The 22,125-nt window shown below is 30.9% G+C and overlaps 3 protein-coding genes across 5 annotated transcripts; 1 reads left to right on the forward strand and 2 right to left on the reverse strand.

The window, feature by feature from the left end:
• Positions 1-1,644: 1,644 nt before the first annotated feature.
• On the reverse strand, positions 1,645-4,194 carry LOC123226584 (AP2-like ethylene-responsive transcription factor PLT2). Its single transcript, XM_044651131.1, has 8 exons — positions 4,047-4,194; positions 3,598-3,964; positions 3,422-3,504; positions 3,305-3,313; positions 3,133-3,221; positions 2,649-2,722; positions 2,433-2,560; positions 1,645-2,360 (listed from the first exon to the last, which is right to left on the reverse strand). Exons 1-8 carry the CDS (start codon positions 4,192-4,194, stop codon positions 1,645-1,647), a joined length of 1,614 nt encoding a protein of 537 aa, XP_044507066.1.
• Positions 4,195-12,956: 8,762 nt separating this feature from the next.
• LOC123225116 (protein slowmo homolog) lies at positions 12,957-15,575 on the forward strand. 2 transcript variants are annotated; one of them, XM_044648984.1, is made up of 2 exons: positions 12,957-13,067; positions 14,754-15,575. In XM_044648984.1, the coding sequence occupies exon 2, from the start codon at positions 14,760-14,762 to the stop codon at positions 15,315-15,317; it is 558 nt and encodes a 185-aa protein (XP_044504919.1). In that variant the 5' UTR covers positions 12,957-13,067; positions 14,754-14,759; the 3' UTR covers positions 15,318-15,575. The 2 variants fall into 2 exon arrangements, with proteins under 2 accessions (XP_044504919.1, XP_044504918.1); XM_044648983.1 differs by having other exon boundaries at positions 12,958-13,067; positions 14,743-15,575.
• Positions 15,576-17,221: 1,646 nt separating this feature from the next.
• Positions 17,222-21,136, reverse strand: LOC123224843 (zinc finger A20 and AN1 domain-containing stress-associated protein 8-like). 2 transcript variants are annotated; one of them, XM_044648568.1, is made up of 3 exons: positions 20,977-21,136; positions 20,791-20,870; positions 17,222-18,190 (listed from the first exon to the last, which is right to left on the reverse strand). In XM_044648568.1, exon 3 carries the CDS (start codon positions 18,175-18,177, stop codon positions 17,653-17,655), a length of 525 nt encoding a protein of 174 aa, XP_044504503.1. In that variant the 5' UTR covers positions 18,178-18,190; positions 20,791-20,870; positions 20,977-21,136; the 3' UTR covers positions 17,222-17,652. The 2 variants fall into 2 exon arrangements, with proteins under 2 accessions (XP_044504503.1, XP_044504504.1); XM_044648569.1 differs by having other exon boundaries at positions 20,791-20,898; positions 20,977-21,134.
• Between the last annotated feature and the right edge of the window lie 989 nt (positions 21,137-22,125).

Consider the following 22,125-nt stretch of genomic DNA (forward strand, 5'->3'; position numbering starts at 1 on the left):
TTACTTTAGAAAGTACTCAGTAATATCTGTCTTAACAATGAAGTGTTATATTGCTTAATTTTCTAGCTTTCTATATATATACTTCCCTTTTATTAGTGAAGTGAGATTAGCAAACATTAATTTAGGTTTATCCTTTTGAGGTTGAATAACCTAACATTTTAGGTTTCAGTTAAGTGGCAAGTTTGTTGTTTTCAGTATAAGATCAATGATTGTAAGGTTTTCTGGCAGTTGTAGCCTATTTGGCAGGTTGATTCGTGTATAAATATTGTTATAAACCCTAATTTTTTATGAATGAAAAAACTGAGGAATTTCATTGTTGTTCTTTGTATCTTGATTTGTGTTTCATTTGTCTCATTTTCATGTAAATCAATTTAATGGATAATGAAATAATCTTGCATTTTCAATCGTTATTATTATAATCTATCATGTACAATACTCTATATTGCGTACTTTTTTAATTGGTGACGAAAAAAAGTTTTAACAGAAATAATCTTATTTCAAATTATCTATGCAATTGTGACAAACGCCTTCGCAATATTTGCTAAGATTTTAACTAGAGAAGTAGAACATGTCATCATAAGTCAATGATGCCAGCTCCACAAGGTTTATGAAAAGGAATAGATACCTTTTTACTAATCTTAAGTCAATTTTGAATAATCACATTTTTTTACAAACAATCCACATTTTTTAAAATTAAGTTAGATTCAAACAAAACTAACTTGAGTTTGATTGTCAGCTTGACTTGATTAAACTCAAAACAAGATACTCCTCAAGCTTTGGGGTTGTGGTACTATTGAGTTCGAATTCAACTTTAAGAGTATTCAATTTGTTGGGCTCACAAGCCTAGACAAGCTTAATTTAAAAACGATTAAAATAATTTTATTGTAATACAATACCTATTAAAACATTTTCATTTTCATGCAAGTTGAGCCAAAATGAAGTTCAACTTGTTACTATAATCAAACTCGAGTTAAGATTGAATTCAATTCTTTTCAAACCAAGATTAACTTAGACTTGATTTAAGGGGAATCTATTAAACTCGAGTCTAGATTTTAGTTCGACTTCTTGAAACTAAACCAAACTCAAGTTGGTCTACTCTCAAGTTTGATTCAGCTAACAATCAAATCCAACACTATTCCAAAGAGTTACAAGAAAATTCATGAGCACAATATAGCCGTGTATGAAATAATCTTCTTAAAGGCATTGCTCAAAGGCCATAAGACTTTGTCCATGTTGAAGTGCGACGGTGGAAACTTTTTGAGGAGTAATTTAAAAAAAAAAAATTGAACATATAAAACGTATTAGTAGAAATGTTGTAGAAACTATTTGTTTTAAAAAATAATCCAAATTTTTATTTGGGCCTTCTGGATACAAAAATTGGGTTCTACTTAGACCCAAAAACTGACATGGCATAATCTATGATCACTGCTGAATCTGATTTCTGGTCAACTCTTCTCTAGTAAAAACCCTAACCTCACCCCACCGCACTACACCAACAATTAATCAGCCAAAAATGCACGGAACAAAATGAAAACTAGAGTTTCAAAAAGTAGACCTAAATCTCCATAGATTCCATTCTAATATTTTGCTTCTGCAAATAGAAAAATATCAGCATAATAATAAGTTCTCTCAAAGCATTTTCAGTCAGTCTTTCCACATTGTAAGAGCTCCTCCATTTGTGCCCTGAATTGAATACCCAGGCCAGTTGCCATATCCACCTGTCGGCATATCGTAATCCACCTTGTCCAGAGCGAGCTCTTCAGCCGATCCCACCCCATTAACCCCCGAAGAATTCGAAGTCATTCCATTAATGCCGTTTCCGAGATACCCTCCACTGTAACTCCCACTCGAACTTCTATTATTGTCCAGCACAGAAGAAGAATTAGAACCCATGTTGACCAGCCCGTGAAGCAAAGCCGGATTGTGCTGAAGATAGCAGTTGTAAAAATGAGACTCCTGGCTTGATTGCTGGTGCAATTGCAGCTCGGTTTGAATATAACTTTGGTGAAATGTAGGGTCCTGAGTATACTGAGAAATGTCCTGATTTTGTAAGGATTGTAAAGGTTGAGGGCTCTGATTTAATTGGGTTTGCATTAAGGGATAAGCCTGTAATCTGCTGGAGCTTGAGCTTCCATACTGAAAAGTTGAACCGAGGGCTATCATTTCTTCACGTCTTCTTGAAGTTTCAAGAGCTTGAGCTTCTTTTAATCGTTTCGCAGCACCTCCTCCGATTGGTAGAGTATTGCTTTCCTGTATAGTTTTTACATCATAACGATTCATGTCGAAATTGGTGACTGCGTTTAACCCTCTAAACTTTATCGCTGCAATGTCGTAAGCTTCTGCGGCTTCCTCTTCCGTACCTTAAATTGTTAAAAATTAAGTAAAAGTTTCTCTAATTCAATGAGTACATGGGAGAAATTGATTTTACTTACTGAAAGTTCCCAAGTAAAGATCTTTGTTTCCAGCAACTCTCCCAATCCTTGCTTGCCATCTTCCATGCTGGTGATGCCTTGTAACTCCCCGATACATTGAAGCACCCCTCGAAAAACCACTACTCTTCCTACACTTTATCACCAAAATCGTTAATCTTTTGCAAATAATAAACCAGTTATTAGCTAATTTTCGAGTAACAGAAAATTTATTCCTACCTCCTAATAGAGGCCACAAATTCTTGTCTAGTCATGTGTTTCATCTCTTCCAATTCTTTATCGTAGTTACTAATCTGCAACCAAAACAATCTTTCATACCAACTATAATGTATTGTCACGTTATTTATTTAAGTTTAATTCATATCACATTAGATATTTTATACCATTTTGTATGAATAACTAACATTATAAAAAAATTTGACATCAATTGAGAGAACAATTAACTAGCAGATAATATTTAGTTTCCTTTCCATGATTTTGACAATTCAATCATTTATATTTTCATTAAAATTAAATAATTTTATAATTTTAATAAAAAAAATTATCGTTAAAAATCTATTTTTTTCGATAAAGAAAGTTGTAACAGGAAAAAATATCTCATTATCGTTTGCCATTATAACTCTTCTCATTAATATTTTAACAGGAATAAAAACATTTTCCCTTATTAAATTCATTATTTTTTTAAGTGTAAATGGAAACTTACTGGAAAATTGGTGGTGGTGGACGTGCCCCAATACTTCAATGCAGCTAGATCATAAGCCCTAGCCGCTTTTTCTTCTGTGTCATACCCGCCTGAACATAAAGGGAGTTAAAAGAAACCTTTTTTCTGCTTCTTATACCAAAAGAAACGATGAAGAGAAGGTAACTTTTCTCACCTAAGTATACTGTAAGTGACAATACAAAGTAAAACCAGCATGAAAAACAAGTTAGTAACTGGTCAAACGACACTCAATTGAAAATTTACAACAATATCATGAAACTCTTTCTTTTACCTTGTCGTCCTTTTCTTGATTGACCTTCCCTTCTACAACTATTATCCCAAAGATGAGCTTCATATCTTCCTGTCCATCTATGCCTATAATTAAAACCATAAATTTTCAATGTAAACTGTAGTAGTGAAAATGAAAAAACATTTTAATTAAAAGTATGAATATTTGTTCATGCTTACCTTGTAACGCCGCGATATATCGAAGTTCGTTGTCCAAAAGTGTCCTGAGTTCGTCTAGGGGCAGCTTCAACGGTATTGGTACTATTATCACCACTAGTTGCACAAGTTGAAACCTTGCCACTTCCCATGGACAATGTCAAAGACTGCACATAGTTAGCATTTTCCTGAAACTCATAGTTGCCAGAAGCGCCTGCAATAGTATTTTGCACTGGCAACAAACTGTTGTTTTGAAAGAGGTAATCAGATTCGTTAGCTTGAATTTCATTGAACGCCACAAGATCTGACTGGCTCTCCGATTTGCTAACACCAAGAAAATCGGCAACCTTTGGAACTTCTCCACTTCCATGAGGATTAATCAGATTCCATTCTGTCAATTTACAAAATATTCACAAATCGTGAGAGAATAATGTCAAAGAGATTGAAATAATAGGAGAAAAAGAGATATTTACCTTGACCTTGAAATGGGTTGTCAATTTTATCATTCACTAACCCTAAACTGAACTGATGAGACTGAGAAGAATGAAGTTGTCGAGGTAGAGAGGCATGAGTGGGAGAAAGGGGAAAGGACAGCCAGTTGTTTGAATTCATGGAACCCATAATAATCTTTTTCTTTGCTTGCTTGTAATCTTCAAATTCTTTACCTTGATTCCTTCAACAAATCAAACTATTTCCAACATGTAGAAGAACCCAGTGGAGTACACATGTGAGAGAGAATTCAGAATCCTTAAGGAGGAGGTTGAAAAGAGAGAATTTAGAGAATGTATACAAGGGGGTTAAAAATAGTAGAAATAAATCATACTATTTTTTAATGTATAATTTGATGTGTTAATATATAATTAAATAATTTTAAAGTGAAAGAAAAAATAAATAAATATATTTTCCAATCATATATTATTAAATTAATTTGTATGCAAAAATTTGTACTAATTATCTTACTCATAATATTATTCAAAACAATATGAACACATTCACTTTTAAGTGTATTGACTCTCAACTCCGTATATTTTCCAAGCCTGATATTGAATATGGACACGAGTGATCATAATAAACTATAAGTTGGGGATCCTATCAAATTCAGTCTTTTGTGCTAAGACAAACCCACGATTCGAATTGGAAAAATCCAACTCTCACCTCTCCATCTTTCTCTCACTTTACCCCACTTGGTTTCTTGGAACTTTCGTCCTCGTTCTGTGCAAAATATGACTCCCCAAAGCCCAGCATTCCCACACTCTGCAAATCATCTCTAAGTCTAAATATTGACCACTCTATGTAAAGTTTAACTTCTTTCTCTTTGTCTCTCTCTTATTTTCTATATTCTCAATTGCAAAAACTAATAAACTATCAAACCCATCACAACAGAAGATCTCCCAAATGGGTTTAACTCATCAGAAACTTAACGAAAGAAATTTGTAAATCCCCGAGTCTAAAGAGGGTTTGCGTACGAACATGCAATATAAGGTAAAAAAACCAAACTTATTATTGATGTCCAATGTAAAAAACCAAACTTATTATTTTAGAAAAAAAAAAAAGATTGAAGGATTTCATTTGGTTCCCCAAGCAGAAATCTGTTGACCACCTCATCGGTTTTCGCATCCGTCAAAAAGTTAATCTGAGATTCAATGGTAAAAATGATCTCCTTCCTGTCCTATAGAAACGCTAGAAGGTTGTATTGTGGCAAGTAATTCATTTTTTATGTCACTTGTGGCATCCAGTTAGGCTAAGTCTAATTTCTAAAACAAAGTAATGATCGATCTAAACTATCCATTGTATGTATAGTCATCTCACCAATTCAAATGGCTACTATCCCAATGGGGCAAAGTGCGAAATCAAGCGAACTCTCTTTTAAATTCACAGCAGCAATAAGAAGATCAAGAAAAGTTTCATATCTGTTCAACCACACCATAAATACGCCACATATATTTCCACTAGAGTTAATTTCTACTACAAATTTAAAATATCATTCATCGCTATCATCTCTAATTTTATTCGTTGTACAAACAAATGATGTCAACTCTTTTATTTCTCTTGGTTTCGCGGAGAAAGTTCCTAAAGATTGCTTGTTTTTTGTGTTGATGAGGATCCACGTGCAAAAATATCCCCATGTGCAGGATAATTCAAAATTATACATCTATAAGAGCACGCATATGTATATATAAAATATAAGTAAAAGATTATCTAGAGAGTCATCATTTGCGGACTCAACTTTTCAGAGATTTAGACTGGGCATTCTGCCTCTGCGCTTATTAAATAAGAAATTTAGTAGTAAGAATCTGAGACTGAAACTGAATCCAAACCAAAAATAATAAAGAAAACATTATAACACACGTCCCGTCAATTTCTCTTACTTGTGTGTAAAGTTCGTTGACTGAAATGATCCACAATAAGGAGCGGGACCAAAGTCTCTCGCTTTCTTCAACCTTTGCATATCAACAAACCCACAAATTATATAGTAAAGCCCTAATCAGAAGATCGAAACTAAAACAAAACCAAGAGAAAAAGCAATGATAAAGATATAACCCCCTTTCATAAAACATAAAAATGAAAAGAGAATTACTCCCTTTGTTACTTTCAAAGAGAAGCATTTTTTTGTTTCTTTATGAAGAAGATCAAAAGCTCATCGCGAAGAAGTTAAAAAGCTTTTACTTACTAACAAAATTTTCTTTACAAAGAAACAGAGAATCTCTTTGGTTCTAGTTCTCACTCACAGTTCAATCCATTTCTCGGAAAATGTAAAGAGGAGAGTGTTGGGGATCCGCCACCGGGCCAGGCACATTTAATCAAAGACAACGCTCAAGCCGTTTCAGATTTCAATGGAATGTGTAATCAAAGACAATGTTCTCTACTATATAACTCATATAGAAAATAATATAATTATAATTAATATGATATAGTAGATAAAATACATATTTTATAATATGACATATATTATTTATATGGGTTAATATACTTTTTAATATAAATTATCATATAGTAAAAATATATATAAAAAATTTTAAATTTTTATAAGTATTTATAATATTTTTTAAAATGATAACATATTGATTATTTTTTATTATTTATTTTTTAAAAATTATATTATATAATATGATATATAAAATTAAAATTTTAATATACAATATAATACACTATTTAAATTTCACGCTCAAAAGTGCAGCTAGATGGGCCAATTATCCGGTTTGCATGCTTGAGGAAAAAAAAAAACACAAATTGGAAGCAAATTTGACCCTGCTCTGACCACCTCAGCAAATGTTCTTGCATCAAATTACCAAATTGCCCTATCACCTTCATGTCATTCATCAATTGCACACTGTGATAAGTAAGAGGAAAACAAAATAACTCCTAAGTTACATTAAAATGGATTCGTTTTTCCAATTTCAAAATCTGGTTTCTAAATTTCTGAATTGTTTCATGGAACTTGTAACCAGTTAAGTGCAAATTTTAAGGATTATTTTATTTGATTTAATCTCAATTTCCAGATAGGTAATTTAGTTTCCCAATGGATGAAAGTTAATTCCATTATGTGATCCCAATAATAATCAGGCACCTGAGTTTATTTTTACCAACCACTCTTGTTTGTAATCAACTTCTTTTAGATGAAACTTGCTTCATGAGTTCCTTGAGATTTGCATTATTTTTATATATAAGGTGATTGATATGGATTTATATGAACGATGATGCATGACTAAGTAATGATTATTTAGATGATATGTTCTACAGTTATACTAATTGTATCATATTTGTATTTAACGTTCGTCCTCTTCCAACACCTGTTCACGAGTTTGTATATAAATAAATTATATTGTAAATTGTTTTTACTTTTTAACATTTCATGCACTCTTTATACACGTTTTTCATTCTCCTTGGGTTCTAGGAGACCTCTTGAACTCTTGATTGAGTGTGCCTCATAACGATACTTGCAACATATTATCATAAAGATGAAGGAGCCTATAAGACCCTAAAACATTTGATGTTTTTTGTATTCATGTTATGCATAATATATTTCATATTCTAATCTTGTTAAGGAAACTTTTAAGTTATTCTTCTACTTCCCTTACCGATATTTTGATTTAAAAATAATTAACCAACATCTTCATCATTAATATTAATGTTTACATTACACTTTTCATTTTCTTTTTTTGAGTCACGTAGAGATTGTATCATTTTCTTATTAACTAGCATAATAGTGATCTTCTTTTCGTTGAAATGAAAAATTCATCCATATATTATGTTTTTAATAATGTTCTTTTGAAATTTTGCTCTTTTCTCTTTATAATTGTTCGTCACATAGAGATATGTCACTTATTTCATTTTTTTAGCTAATCTTATTAGACATTGAATATTATGATTATCTTAAATCTTGTAAAACAATCTATTGGTTAAATTTTTAGTATTTATTGTATGTCGATATGTTCCCACATTTGATTGATACCCTAAGGAGAGTTGAAAGCCTCAATAAATCCTTCTTATATAGTTTTTTATTCAATTATTTATATTCTCTTATTCTTGCCACCATATTTATATCGAGTTTTTATCTTTGGATATCCACCGTCTTTCGTACCAAATTATAAATGCAATTTTAGTTATTTACAAAAAAGAAAAAATTTTGCAATTAGTAAAACAAAAGTAGTTATATTAACATGAGTTGGAATACATAATTATACAGTGATATTCAGAAAATTCCACATGTTAAATTATGTATTAAAACATAATTTGTCGAATATCGAAAGCCCTTATATTTTTATATATTTATAGTCAACTTGAAACGTTTGAAAATTTATATTTTGCCCTATTTGCACCTTCCTGTCTACCCTGTCCAAATTACTTCTACCCTTGGTTTCTTTTAATTTTTTGTAATTTATAATTCAAAATCAAATAAATATATTAGTAATGCATTGACTTGAAGTAAATAAAAGGTTAATGACCATTCTTAAAACTAAAATGAACTACAAAATCCAGAACTGACAAAATAATAAGATAGAATTGCTCACTCATACCTTAATTTATCATGATTTCTACATATTTAACACAAAATCTAACTCTAAATCATATAAATAAGGTTAACAATTATACATATAATTAAAATTAATAATAACAATTGAGAATTGACGGAAAAAAAAAAAAAAACAAGGCATGAGCAAGAAAATATGGTAGGAGCAAAAAATGAAGGCTAGGAGCTACCATCCCTCCTACCCATGGTTTCATCACATTTTCAACAAATTTCAAGCAAAACCAAAAAAAGATATCATACTCCTAACTAAAATACACAATAATAATGAAGAATTGATTAAAAAAAGATTACAATTAGAGGTATTTATAGTAGGAGCAAATCATGCCTACGTCAAGAAATATTTAAATTTTGGATTCACTTCTCGAAAAAATAAAAAAAAGAAACAAAGCGATGAAATACTTATTTACTTAGATTAAGGTAAATTGGTTGTCAACTTTATTTTATTTTTTACTAAATTCTTGATGAAATTATGGATGAAGAAGTTTTTGCGCGGCTAGGGTTTACTTAAGGTTAGAGATGAAGGTAAAATATGTATTAATTTGGTCTCTTGACTATATCCATATAATTCCTAGAGTGTTGACTAATATCATATAGACCCTCTAAAATTAGGGTATTTTAATTAATTTCTCTTATTATTTATACCTAAATCATCATAAGCCTAGAAAAAAAAAAGTCATTATGAAATTAGATTTATGAGCAATACTATAATATTCATATTAAATACATAAATAGATATAGACTTATATGTATTATTATATTGTTAGGTATTACTTTATCTTTAATTCAAAATTATTCAATCAAATTGTGACACACATCAAATAGGTATCTATTTATGTGTTTAAAATATGTAAACATAATTTTATTACTCAAGAAAATGAGAGAAAAAAAAGCGAATATTGCTTCTTAATTAAGTTTAGCTTGAATTTTGACAAAAAAAAAAAAAAGAAATGATAACATGAATTGAATACATAACATAAAATTGTCATAAGATGTAGAAATTGTGTCATAGGGTCACATATTTCACATTCAAAAACTCCCACCCGTAAAGAGGTTTTTGTGCATGCAAGCCCAAAATTTAATTAGACTATCTTCAATCCTCATACTTTCTAATTCTTTAAATTAAAGCTTATGTTCATTCTTTCTTCTCCAAATGGGCCATTTTTAAAAGAGAGTTTAGATAATTGAGCCAAGAATGCAACTTGTAAGGATTACTTAAATGGGGTTTTATAATTGTTTTTCAAAAAAAAAAAAACTATGGTTTTTTTTAAATTGTATTTATAAAGAAAGGCATTAAAGTTTGATACTCAATAAAGCTCACAACAAAAATTGCTTTGTCTAAGAGCTTTATAAATTCAAAAAAGAGGGCTGTCAATGCGGAGTGGCATTTGAAATGAAAATAATAGCACGTAGATTTAAGGAGATCATAAAAGGTAGCTATTAGAATTTAAGGAAGACAAAAGATAGATAGTGGGGTAAATGAAGATATTTTTTTGAAAAACAAAATCAGAGAAGGGTAATTTAGGAATTAAATATAATATAAAATTATATTTTTTAAAATAATTTTAATTATTATTGTAAATTAAAAAAAGATTTGAAATTTTTCCGAAAAGGAAAATTAATTAGAGGTTTGCAATAATTATATTAGGCCGAAGCACTTTTTCCCACCTAAGGTATAGTAAAATCTCAAACACATACCGTCAATTTAAAAAAATCTAAACACCCACCCATCACTCAACTTTTGTTAGAATTTTAAGTTTAGATTAAAGATAAAATCATTATTTTACTAGTAATATTAAAAAAAATTATAATTTTATCTTATTTTCTCTCAGATTTTGAAAAACTAATAATTTTACCTCATTTTCAAAAAATTTTTCAGTTTTGAAAAGTAGCCCCCCCCCTCCCAAATCCCTAGGTTTCTTTTCTCGTTCTCCAACAACCAACCAATTACGACAACAACTAAGACAAGACAATATCAAACGTTTCTATTGATGAAGATATCTCTTCATCGACAGAGATAAAATTTGAATGAATAGATGTCTTCGTTGCTATCCAAAAAGAAATGGAGACGATCTCTGTCTCTTTGTTGACATCTTTTCATCAACGAAGACGAAAAGATGTTTGCTGACATCTCATCTCAGTTGCCACCATTGTTAGATGGTCGTCAGAGAAGGAGGGAAGAAACCTAGGGATTTGGGGGGAGGGGGAAACTACTTTTCAAAATTGAAAAAGTTTTGAAAATAAGGTGAAATTATTAGTTTTTAAAACTTGAAAAAAAAATTAGATAAAATTATAATTTTTTTAATATTATTGATAAAATAATAGTTTTATCTTTAATTCCAATAAAAAATTCTAATGAAAATTTGGTGTTAGATGAGTATCTAAATTTTTAAAAATTAACAAATATGTGTTAAAAATTTCACTATAGCTTGAATAGGAATAAGTCGTTTGGCCATTATATTATTTTGATTTTTTAGAAATTGAGGAGATCCCGATCCTATATGTGGATTATGATACGTCTATTTTTATTATTAATTTATTACTTAAAATCAATTTTCTTTTGATTTTACTAGCCTTAAAATGTTGAAAAGTCAAGTCTAAATAGGGTCTGTAATAAGACTTCTCATTTTTATGGTCCTGGTCGGCAAGGATACCAATTATATAAAGGTGAACATGAAATAAATTAAAGAGTAAATTACATTTCTCACCCAAGGTTGGACTTAAGAACAAGATCTACCTCTAGTTTGCATGAATTGCATTTTTACCCAAAATCAAATTTGATTATTAAAAAAGTTAAGAAGTGGAATAACCATTGTATCTCTCAAATTTTATTTTTCAAAATTATCATATGAGCCTATATTAACAAAAATAAAAATTAATTTTTTAAATATTTCAATTACTTAAGTACCTTCTCTTTTTTTTTTCTTTCACCCTTACCTTATTCTTTATCTCTTCCTAATTTAGGTCGAGAATGATGCAAGTAATAAAAGTAATTATCCTAGTAGAAGAATAAAAAGGGATGTCAATGACATATAATTTTATGTTAGTAAGATAATATAATTTTTTAAAATATTTGGGGTGCTCATAATTTTTTCAGGGTTTTTAGTAATTCAAAAAAGTTTAGGGTGTTTATGATAATTTTAAAATTTTAATAGATCTCTCGATAGTTTTAAAAATCATATTTATACCCCTAAAGAGTTAAATAGAGCACAACAAATTAAGTATATAAATGTTATATTATAAATTATTTGGGCAATTAAACTTTTCAAAATATATGAAGGTGAACCAGATAATTTCAAGGGTTTTAGAAAATTGAAAAAAGTTAAGAGGTTTTTCAAATTTTTAAAATTTTAAAATACCCCTTGGTAGTTTAAAAAATGATAATTACACCCCCAACTTAGGAGAATAAATGTCATATGAGAAGTTATTGAGACCATAATAGAATTTTCAAACTATATAGGATAAATATGATACTTTTATTGGGTTTTGAAAACTTGATAAAAGTTTTTGAGTGTTTTTGAAATTTTTTAAATTTTAATATGCCTTGTGACAGAATTTCAAAATATTTAGAGGTTAATTTATGAGTTTTCAAATTATTTTTAATGTTAAATCATTATATTTAAAATATTTGGATATGATCTATAATTGAGTTATTTTTTAATAATAAAATTATTATTTTACTCTTACATCATTTTTTTTATATGGAGTGTGATTTTGATGAAAGGATATTATTTATATTAATAGAAAGTATTTTTACGCCGAACCTTGGGTGTCAAAATTAATTTACTGTTTAATAAAATATTAAAATATATAAATAAAAAACAGTTTTAATTTGATTACTGAAATTTTTCTTTTTTTCTCCTTTCATCTAATTTTAGTTGATTTCTTATTGTTAAAACCATTTTTTGTAATCGGGTAATGGTTGGTGAAGATGCAGTTAATTAATGATCTTAATAAATTAAGAATCCAATAATCACACAAAATGACATTGTAAAAAGGTAATTTTTTTTTTTACGGCAAGATTTAATGGTAATTAACTGAACTTTTGTCTTTTCCTTTGGGAACTTTATTCAATTTTGTCAGATAAATAAATTCTAATTTTGTTTCATATGGTCTAGTTATTTGATTTTAAGTTAATCAGTCTAAAATTTTTTAAATATGAGTGAAGAAATTATTCAAATTTTGGCCTTTTCGCAAGGAGACTTTCAATTATCACAATTTCAAACAAGGGGGTTAATATTTACATTCTAAAATATTGGATTTTAATGGTTCTAGAAAAACATTGTGGGGTTAAAAGTTTTTTACCGTCAAAAGAAGAGAGTCTAGATCTCAGCTTGACACGGTTGTACCTGCGCTGCCTCGTACCGAGGGACAACCTCGTCTTGAATGTACAAGACCAAAACATGGCGCAAGACATAAGGAAATCCCCACTGGTTCTCCTTTCCACTTCATTAATATCATAAAGGTATGCTTTTTATCTCTTATTTTCTTCAATTATGTAAGCTAAGATCTGGGTTTCATTAAATTAACCTTGCGCAATTTTCTTTTGTTATCTTTCGATTTTAGAACAGAAGAATTTGATCTAGAAAATCGCTAATTTTTGCCGCAAATTGGTGAAGGCATTAACTGCATGGAATTTAATTGTACCAAGTTCATGTTTTCTGGATTATTGGGTTTGATTGAGTGATGATTTTTTTTTTTTTTTTGGGTTTCTGGGAGAGCTCAGTTCGGGTTCTTAATGGTTTTGTCTTGTGATAAGTCTTTGTATTTGATATCTTATCGATACATCTTTGTTCATTGTTGTTTTTCAATTTTTGGCTGTATGAACGATGTTTTACACCACAAGTCTGATTTAAAATTATAGTTGTGTGACACTAACTTTTGAACTATGAGTTGATAAATTTCATTATTCGTTTTCTGGTATAGAAATGGGCAACAAAGCAAGGTTTTTTAGTTTTCTTTTATTGTACTTAATGTGTTGTCTGATAAATTTCAGGGTAGGTTTATCTAATATTGTATTGGGTTATGGATTTTTCATGATCTGTTGTTGTTGTTCTTCTTCTTCTACTGTGAGTTGAAAAGGATGATCTTCGAAACAAAGGAAAGTATTGCAAATTCATGGACTCTGTATTCTTGATTAAAGTGTTATGATTTATAGGTGCTGTTTTATGCATAAGTGGCTATTAATTGGACAGGAGTTACTGATTAGAGATTTTTACGTTTTTCTCTCGTTGGGTGATAGGGTTTTTTTTTTTTTTTTTTTTTTAAGATAACATCATTTAGGCTGAACCTTTAAGCCATAGGTAGTCATTTCTGTAAATATATAATCAATATTGTTGGCTGATAAATAAATTGAGTGAACATTGTCCATTTTAATTCGCAAGTTGTATGTTCTAAACAGTCTGTTGTTTGTTATAAAAGAATATATAGAGTCATTTAACCCATATGGTGACCAACTCGAGCTAAGCTCATTTCAATACTGTAGCTAAGCTAAAATCAATCAAAATGATATCGCTTTGATGCGTATTAGTCAAAATGATGTTGTTTTAGTTGATTTGAATCGAACTTTCCAGACATGCGAGTTTGGTGAGCCGAACACCTTTCAAGCTTGAGCTCAAGATCGAAAATCTAAACTCCTTTGACTTGAGCTCAAGTATTGCAAACAAGTTTGTTCTGAGCTTGTTCGAGTTAAGCTAGCAAACAAGTTCAAGCCAGTTTGACTCAAATCCAACCCTAACAGTATGTAGATGGATGCTTATATAAGTTAGGCACCAGATTTCTAGGACAGAAAATCAGGACCAAACAAACAAAAGAGGATAGTTGACCATAATTGTATTCCTTTAATTCCTAAATCACATCCCTATGGTCTAGGGAATCATATCCCATTAATTCTTAAATCACATGAATGAAGAAGAATTTAGGTATTATATTTGATGATGCCAAAAAAAGAAAAGCTCATTTGGACAAGATTGTTGTTTAGCTTGCAATCAATCATAAATATCTATTGACCTTTCTTTGGAGGCTTTTATCTATTAGCATTACTTTTGTTAGTGGAATGTTGATTGGACCATGCTTGAATATTTAATCTTTTGTAGTTGATCTCTTTGAACTCATTAAGTGCTCCTTTCTCACAATGACAGACGTTCAATAGATTGTGATGGTGAAAGCATACACTCAAGAGCATGTTTACAAGCACCCATGGGAGAGGGTAACTTCTGCATCTTGGCGCAAATTTGCTGACCCTGAGAACAAGCATACTTTGTCACATATACTTGAAGTGGATACATTGAGCCACAAGCTGGATCCTCTCTCTGGGAAGCTTTACACAACTCGTGCCCTTACCATCCATGCCCCAGGACCATGGTTTGTCCGCAAAATTGTTGGTCAAGATATCTGTCACTGTGTTGAATCAACTGTTGTTGATGCTCAGTCAAAGTCAATGCAACTCACCACCCGCAACATTAGTCTCCAAAAGTTCATAGAAGTAGAGGAAAAGATCAGATATGAACCTCACCCAGATAATCCAACTGGTTGGACAATGTGTCGACAGGAGACTAGTATTCGCATTAAGCCATTATCGGCGCTGGCATCAATGGCAGAAAAGGTGGAGCAACGATGTGCTGAAAGGTTCATGCAGAATAGTGTTAAGGGTAGAGAAGTTATGGAGAGGATATGCAAGTATCTTGAAGCTGAATCTGGTGGAATTGCTCTTTAATTTTCACTTGCAGAGTTCAATTTCTTTTAGCATTCAAATCTCATTGGGCTTTCGAGCTCTTTTAGAGTTGAGAATAACTTACAACAGGAGAATGTAAAACTACAGAATGTTTAACACAATATCTCCTATCAAGAGTTTGATACAAATTTTTGTGTAGTTCAAACGAAATTTGGAACTCAGTGTTCTTGTTTTTGAGTTAAAGACTGAGCATTATATTGCTTTCCTGGATTTTGCTAGAAGAGAAGGTCTTTTGGTAGAGTTGCTCCAGTTTTAGACATAATGGAGTGCGTTTGTTCCATCATATTGGATTCGAAAAACTGTTTCTGTATGGGATTGATTTGAAATGTATACTAATGGATGAGGCATTGAAACATAGACAATGAATCTCTAATTAAAACACAAAAAGCCTTATTATATATCTATGCACAGCTACATAGTGTTCAAGACATTTCCTCTGTAATCACTTTGCAAACGCCACTAGAGCACTTTGGAAAGATAAATAGCATAACCTTGGACATCATTCTTAAGTAACGGGTCAAACCATATTAAAAAATCTTTTATATCTTTATAATTCTCTCTCATATTTATACAATAAATACAAGATTATATGGCTAATTCCAATTCCCTTTATCATAAACTATTATTTTGTGTAAGACTCAAATTTGTGTATTTACATGCTAATTCAACAAATAAGTGACTCATATGAAAAAGATGCCAAAACTCAACATTTAAATAACTCTTGAGGGGTAGAATTTAACTCAATAAGAGTGGACAACTTAGTTGTAGTGGTGTCATGTATCTAATTTTTTGAGTAAAGAGATCTATTTACTTCAAGTAGCTTGGTCACAATCTGAACGTGTGTCTAGACATTGTCAATTTGTAGAGACTAATTCGTGTTAAATTGATAATTCATGCAGCAATGACGTTAACAAGCAAGATACAAAGCCAAACTTTTGTCATGTTGATTGATTATAAAAGGTGTAGATTGTAACCCATGTTTCATCAACTTTAGTCATCTATGTATAAAAAGTTACATCAATTACTAAGTGGAGTACTTGATATAAGTGTTAATAGACTAAAACACTTCTAATTTTATTTCATAAACACTGCTAATTATTAAAAAAAAAAAGCTCTAGATTTTATAACTATGTAAACTACTTTAATGCTTCAATCATGTCAAGGTGTGACACGTCCTGTACTGTGTCACAACACTAAACCTTAACCTTTTCTCGTGGTATTAAGGCAAAAGGAATTATTCACATTTAAAGTATGTTGTTTTTCTAATTTTTTATTTTTTTAACTTTAAAAATTTTATTTACCTATCAATAGACAGTTAAATTTGTTAGTTTTGAAAACAAAATCATTATTTCATATGTAATATTAAATATAAGCTTAAATTTTGTTTTCTTTTTCTTCCCTAAACCTTAAAAATTAACAATTTTCTCCCTAAACCACATGTTAAAAAATGACATTCCTCTCTAGATTTTAGTTTTCAAATTTTATCTCTTATAGGTATGAGTTTAAGATTAGACTAAAAGTTGTGTGGGCAATAGTCCTTTTCCCTTGTTTAAATTTATAAACCCCGTTCCTCGTAACCAAATATCTCCCACTTTCTTCCTTTTTTGTCATTAACTCTCCTCTCCGCACATTTTTTTTCCTTCCTTCAGTCAGCTGCCCTCTTCCTCTCCGTTTCTTTCACACAAACAAGTGAAAAAACCATTTTCACATTAGCCATCTCTAAAATTATTCAAACCAAAGTCAAACAAACCTATGTTCAAACTTGGTTTGATTTGAATCCACCCCCACATCAAATCAACGTTTTTACTCTCTCACTAAAGTAGAAAGAATCAAATCAAATTGAACACCAACACAATACAAATATATGCCCAAAGGAAACAAACGCCTTTAAGGAAAAATAAAAGCATAATAAAAAATTTACAAAGATAGGCACAAGAAGATCCATGGATATTTGATTTTCATATCAACTGGAAATTGAACAACCATTTTAACAGAAACAACCACCAGAAATGAATATATATGCCACATGACATGACATATATTTCACAGCTAGCCAAACCAAAAAGTCCATCAAAACAGAGACCACAGAGATTCAGACCCTAACACTGAAGCCAACATACAAGGGCTCGCCAATCATAGATATAGAGTTCTTCATACTTTGCAGAGATGTCCTAATTCTCATTCATTCCCCTGCCCACCATCATATATAACAATAAATAAGGACACCTGATAACATAAGCAGCCAATTCCGAAGAAGCCCCATAGATGAAAATAACCATATCACTCTTTTTTGGTGAATTGAAACTTTTCATTGGATTTAGATTTTGTCAAGCTTCTTTGCCTTGACAACAGGATTTGCTTGAGCTATTGCATCCTGGGCAGCAGTGCGGTAGTCGAAGGGGCAGTCGTGTTTGTCTGAGTAGCGATGTGATGCACAGAACATGTTACCACAGCGACATTTGAATCCTGTTAAGCCAACCCGCTTCTTGCAACTGTTGCACCGGTTGGGACCCTCCTTAGGCTTTGCTTCAACACTCTCCCCCAAGCTTGAACCACATGAGGTCTGCACAGAGATAACTTCAGACTCCACCGAAATGACTTGCACATCCACAGTGGCAGCACCAGCAGCAACAGGTTCACTCGCTTTGCTACTTGATGATTCATTCACAAGGCTTCCAATAGATGATGCAGCGAGCTTAGCTTGCTCTTGTTTCAAAATCATATCCTTGTAACATTTGGAACACATATTCATAGTAGCCACACTACCGAAGAAGCCACAGTTGTTGATGCACAAGATAGGTCGTTCTGGAGGAGCTTGGCATCCAGTCTCATCATTGTCCATTTTTTCACCTCTCCTGCACCATGAAAGCTGAAAACTTTCAGATGAAAGTATATTAACAGAAAAGAAAGCCAATGATTGAGTCTCAACTTGTCCTATGTTTACATTGAACAAGAAGTGGATAAACTTGAAAACAGAAAGACGTGAAGAACATTCAGGTAAATTGATTAAATAGGAAACTGTTACACCATGATATAAAAGAAACTGAAATAGGTACATAAGTGAACTAGAAATCCACAAGCAGATAAAAAAGATGGAGCTTACTAGAAAAGTAATTAGATTTGGCTCATCATGCCAACAGTACTACAACTGTGTAATAAGAAACATTTAAAGCAAAAAACCAGCACCTTCAAACACAGAGCATATAATCAGTACATGAGCTAGATTTAGATTGGTTTAGTCAAATCAATCCTCTCCAACCAAGGAAAACCACTTGGGCACATCCAAAGCACCGCACCATAATGCTGATGCAGTACATCAACCAGCACATTCGTGACACATGTATGCGTAAAGAAATTTACCAAGGAAAATACTGATTTGACACACCAAATGCACCCAACACTTTCTCCCAAACAAGAATTGAGTCACTTTTACAAGCTATGAAACTCAAAGATTACACAGTTGTTGAATGTTGAGACCCAGACCATGCAAACAGACTCATTGATCGGTTTGCTTTATTTTTTCATGCTGCTGTATTCTAGTTGCACCTCTAAACAGCATAAAAAATTATCATACCAACACCACTCAACTACAATTCACACACCCTCAATGTATGTAGCTCTCATGAAAATAATAGTACTGACAGATCAACAAGATGATGAAAACATTATAACATTGTTCTCCCACAAGCTCTTCATTTAATAATCAATATCCCAACCAATGCTTAAGTGAGACCTTTCAAGTCATAAAGTGACACTTAAAAAATTAGCCAAATCTGGTTTTGAAACTAAGAACAATAATATTTTATATATATGAAATCTATAACTGTTAAGATGCAGACAATGAAAATGAATCAGTGAATGGGGTCAAGAACATGGTAAGTGCAGACATGTATAGCTCCTTAAACAAGGAAACAATTCAATTTACACATGCATGCAACATCAAATATTTAAATTATATTTAAAATAAGGACAATAATGTGCTCCTTATCTACTTCCAAAACATTTAAATATCTAGCAAATGCATAGCAATAAAATTGTATGATCAAGATTTAGTGATTAATATGACCTCATCAGAGACAACGTATCTCGTATTGAAATTCCAGATTTTTATTCTAATTACTCTTATGCATTGTTCACACACATCTATCTTTCAACTCCAATTATTAGAAAAGGAAAAAGATTGTGCACACAATAACCTTGAAATGGTACCAAATTCTATACTAAAAGAAAAATATAGTAATTTTATAGCTATGAACAATAAAATATCCTGAACAGATAAAAAAGGCCTACTTATGCAAATGAAGATTCCCAAATATCATAAATTTAAAAAAAAAAAATCCTAAATTATGAGGAAATAGATGCTCGAAAAGATGCCTATATAAGAGTCCCTCTTGTTAATACTTATAGGGACCTCATCTTAATTAAAATCTTGTTTGTGCCAAATTTTTTTTATTACTTAATTTACATAATTAATGTAATAGAAAAGAGTAAAAAGTTTAACACCTTCCTTAAATATATACTTAGAAAGAGATTCCAAACTCAAACCCACTTTGCTGGTTGAGTATCAAATTAACAATCATAAATCTCCAGTCTTGATTGGATAAAATTTCAGATAAGGATCTTGTGAGACATATACATAACTATTATTTCAAGATAATTACTCTGTTAGATGCTAACCTTTTTAGAGACTATTAATGCTGGACAAGAATGATTGTTTAAGATTGGTTGATTTAGATTGAACATCGAAGAGTGCCAATAATTTATCTAGAGCATACACAAAAACCATGAAATACGGTACAAGAAACATCAGAATCAACCAGACACAACAAGATATTTTGAATCAAACACACTTCCCCCAATTATTTCTCACTATTAGCATATACAATGCTTATATTAATTAGCTACTTAATTAGATAGATATAAGCAAGTAGCAAACTAAAATAGAATCATTCAAACATGAACACACAACATTTCATATCATGACATGATGAAGTAAAACCCCAAACTTCTCAATAATTTCTAAAATTACCCGGCCATCCCCAAAGCCATAGTAATAATCACAATCCACCGACAAAAATTAACAGCTAAAATGGGTAGATGCTATCAGTAAAAACCAAACGCAACCAATTCAGACATCAACAAGAGGGAGCAAAAACAAATAAACTAACCTAGATTATTACTAAGAAAATTAACACAGACACTTCATCATAAACCATATGAATCCGCTTCTTATACATATAAAAAATGAGTTTCCTTTTCATCAAAGGGAAACAAAAAATTCCCAAACTTTCTCTTAAATTCAAGAAAAACGTCAAACTTTAAACATGCCCAGATAACAAATTTTATGTCTTTCTGTTAATATATAAATCAGGCCCCAACTAAACATAACTCACACAAGCTTTCCTAAACAAAAATACAGAAATAAAAAAATCAACATTAAAAAAAAAAAACTAACCTTCGTGCCACAGAAGTTCTACAAATGAATCCCTAAAGCCTATCAAAGAGGCTCAAAACGGCATCCGTTGAACTTGAGCCCTGCGTCAATTAATTAATTTAAAAAGCCCTACAAAAAAATTCAAAAAAATATAGAAAAAATTGAATAAAAAACCACACAATCAAAACCAAGATCAGAAATCCTAACCCCAAAACTTTTTGGACCAGATCCGAGAGAGATTGAGAAGACACAAAGCAGAGAGAGACGTCGTGATTTTTTTATTTAATTTTGTTTTTTTTCCCCCCCTCTTCTGGTCTCTCTCTGATTTACCAAAAGGTGTTGTTTCTCTGCCAACGAAGGCTCTACATCGATTAGGAGCAGGTGTCACATCCCTATTTGATTAGCGTGTTCTTTCATTTTTCCCATTTTACCCTCTGCTGGATAGTTAATATCGGTTTTGACATTTTGGTATGAGAAAGTGACGGGTGGTGAAGACTGTGAGGGTGACCGTCGAATGGGAGTTGAGAGAAGTGGGTGCTTTTGTGTGATGTTGTTGGGGTGTAAATTATTATTAGTAAAAAGATTAATTAAAAAACCCTTTTTGGGGGATAATTAAGTACAATTAACAATAATTAATCACTTGATGAGGTTGGTGGTTGGAACTTCATAAATCAAGTGGCGAAATCACGATATAATTCCTCAAAAAAAAAAAAAACGATATAACAATAAAAAGTATTTTTCAGATTTGAAAAAAAAATACCTAAGTTTTTCCCTTGTTAAATTTAAATAAAAAATAAAAAGTCTATCTTGTAAAGATATTCAAATTAAATCAGTGATATTTCTAGATTTCGTCATAAATCTAATTAGTTATTTCTAATTATATAAATCAATAATTTAAACCAACACTGAATAATAGGGCATTTCCCATTTTTATAAAAATTTCTATACCAAAAACAATAATATCTTCAATTATAGTCCTTTTGAAATGTAAAATATATCTCATTTCACCATCTTCATCATATATGAGACAAACGTATATATTCTAATTAGAATCATATTACATGTGGATAATTTTATTATATTTATCTTTTTCATTTCATCAAAAATCGATTTTATGATATAGACGCTTATGACCTCTCTCTCTATGTTATGCGGTAATGATTCCTCTGACATTACGATCTTTACCACAATAATGTTGTCTATAGATCAAATTATCTGATAAATTAAATTATATTTTATAGATTTAACAAAAAGAAAACATAAGTTTTTCTAACTTATTAAAATTTCAAAGCATCCAATTTTTCACTTATCTATTAAAATTTTTAATAAATTTTGTTAATTTTTTTAAATTATTAA

Source organism: Mangifera indica, chromosome 9 (genome assembly GCF_011075055.1).
Source record: "Mangifera indica cultivar Alphonso chromosome 9, CATAS_Mindica_2.1, whole genome shotgun sequence".
Lineage (NCBI taxonomy): Eukaryota > Viridiplantae > Streptophyta > Magnoliopsida > Sapindales > Anacardiaceae > Mangifera > Mangifera indica.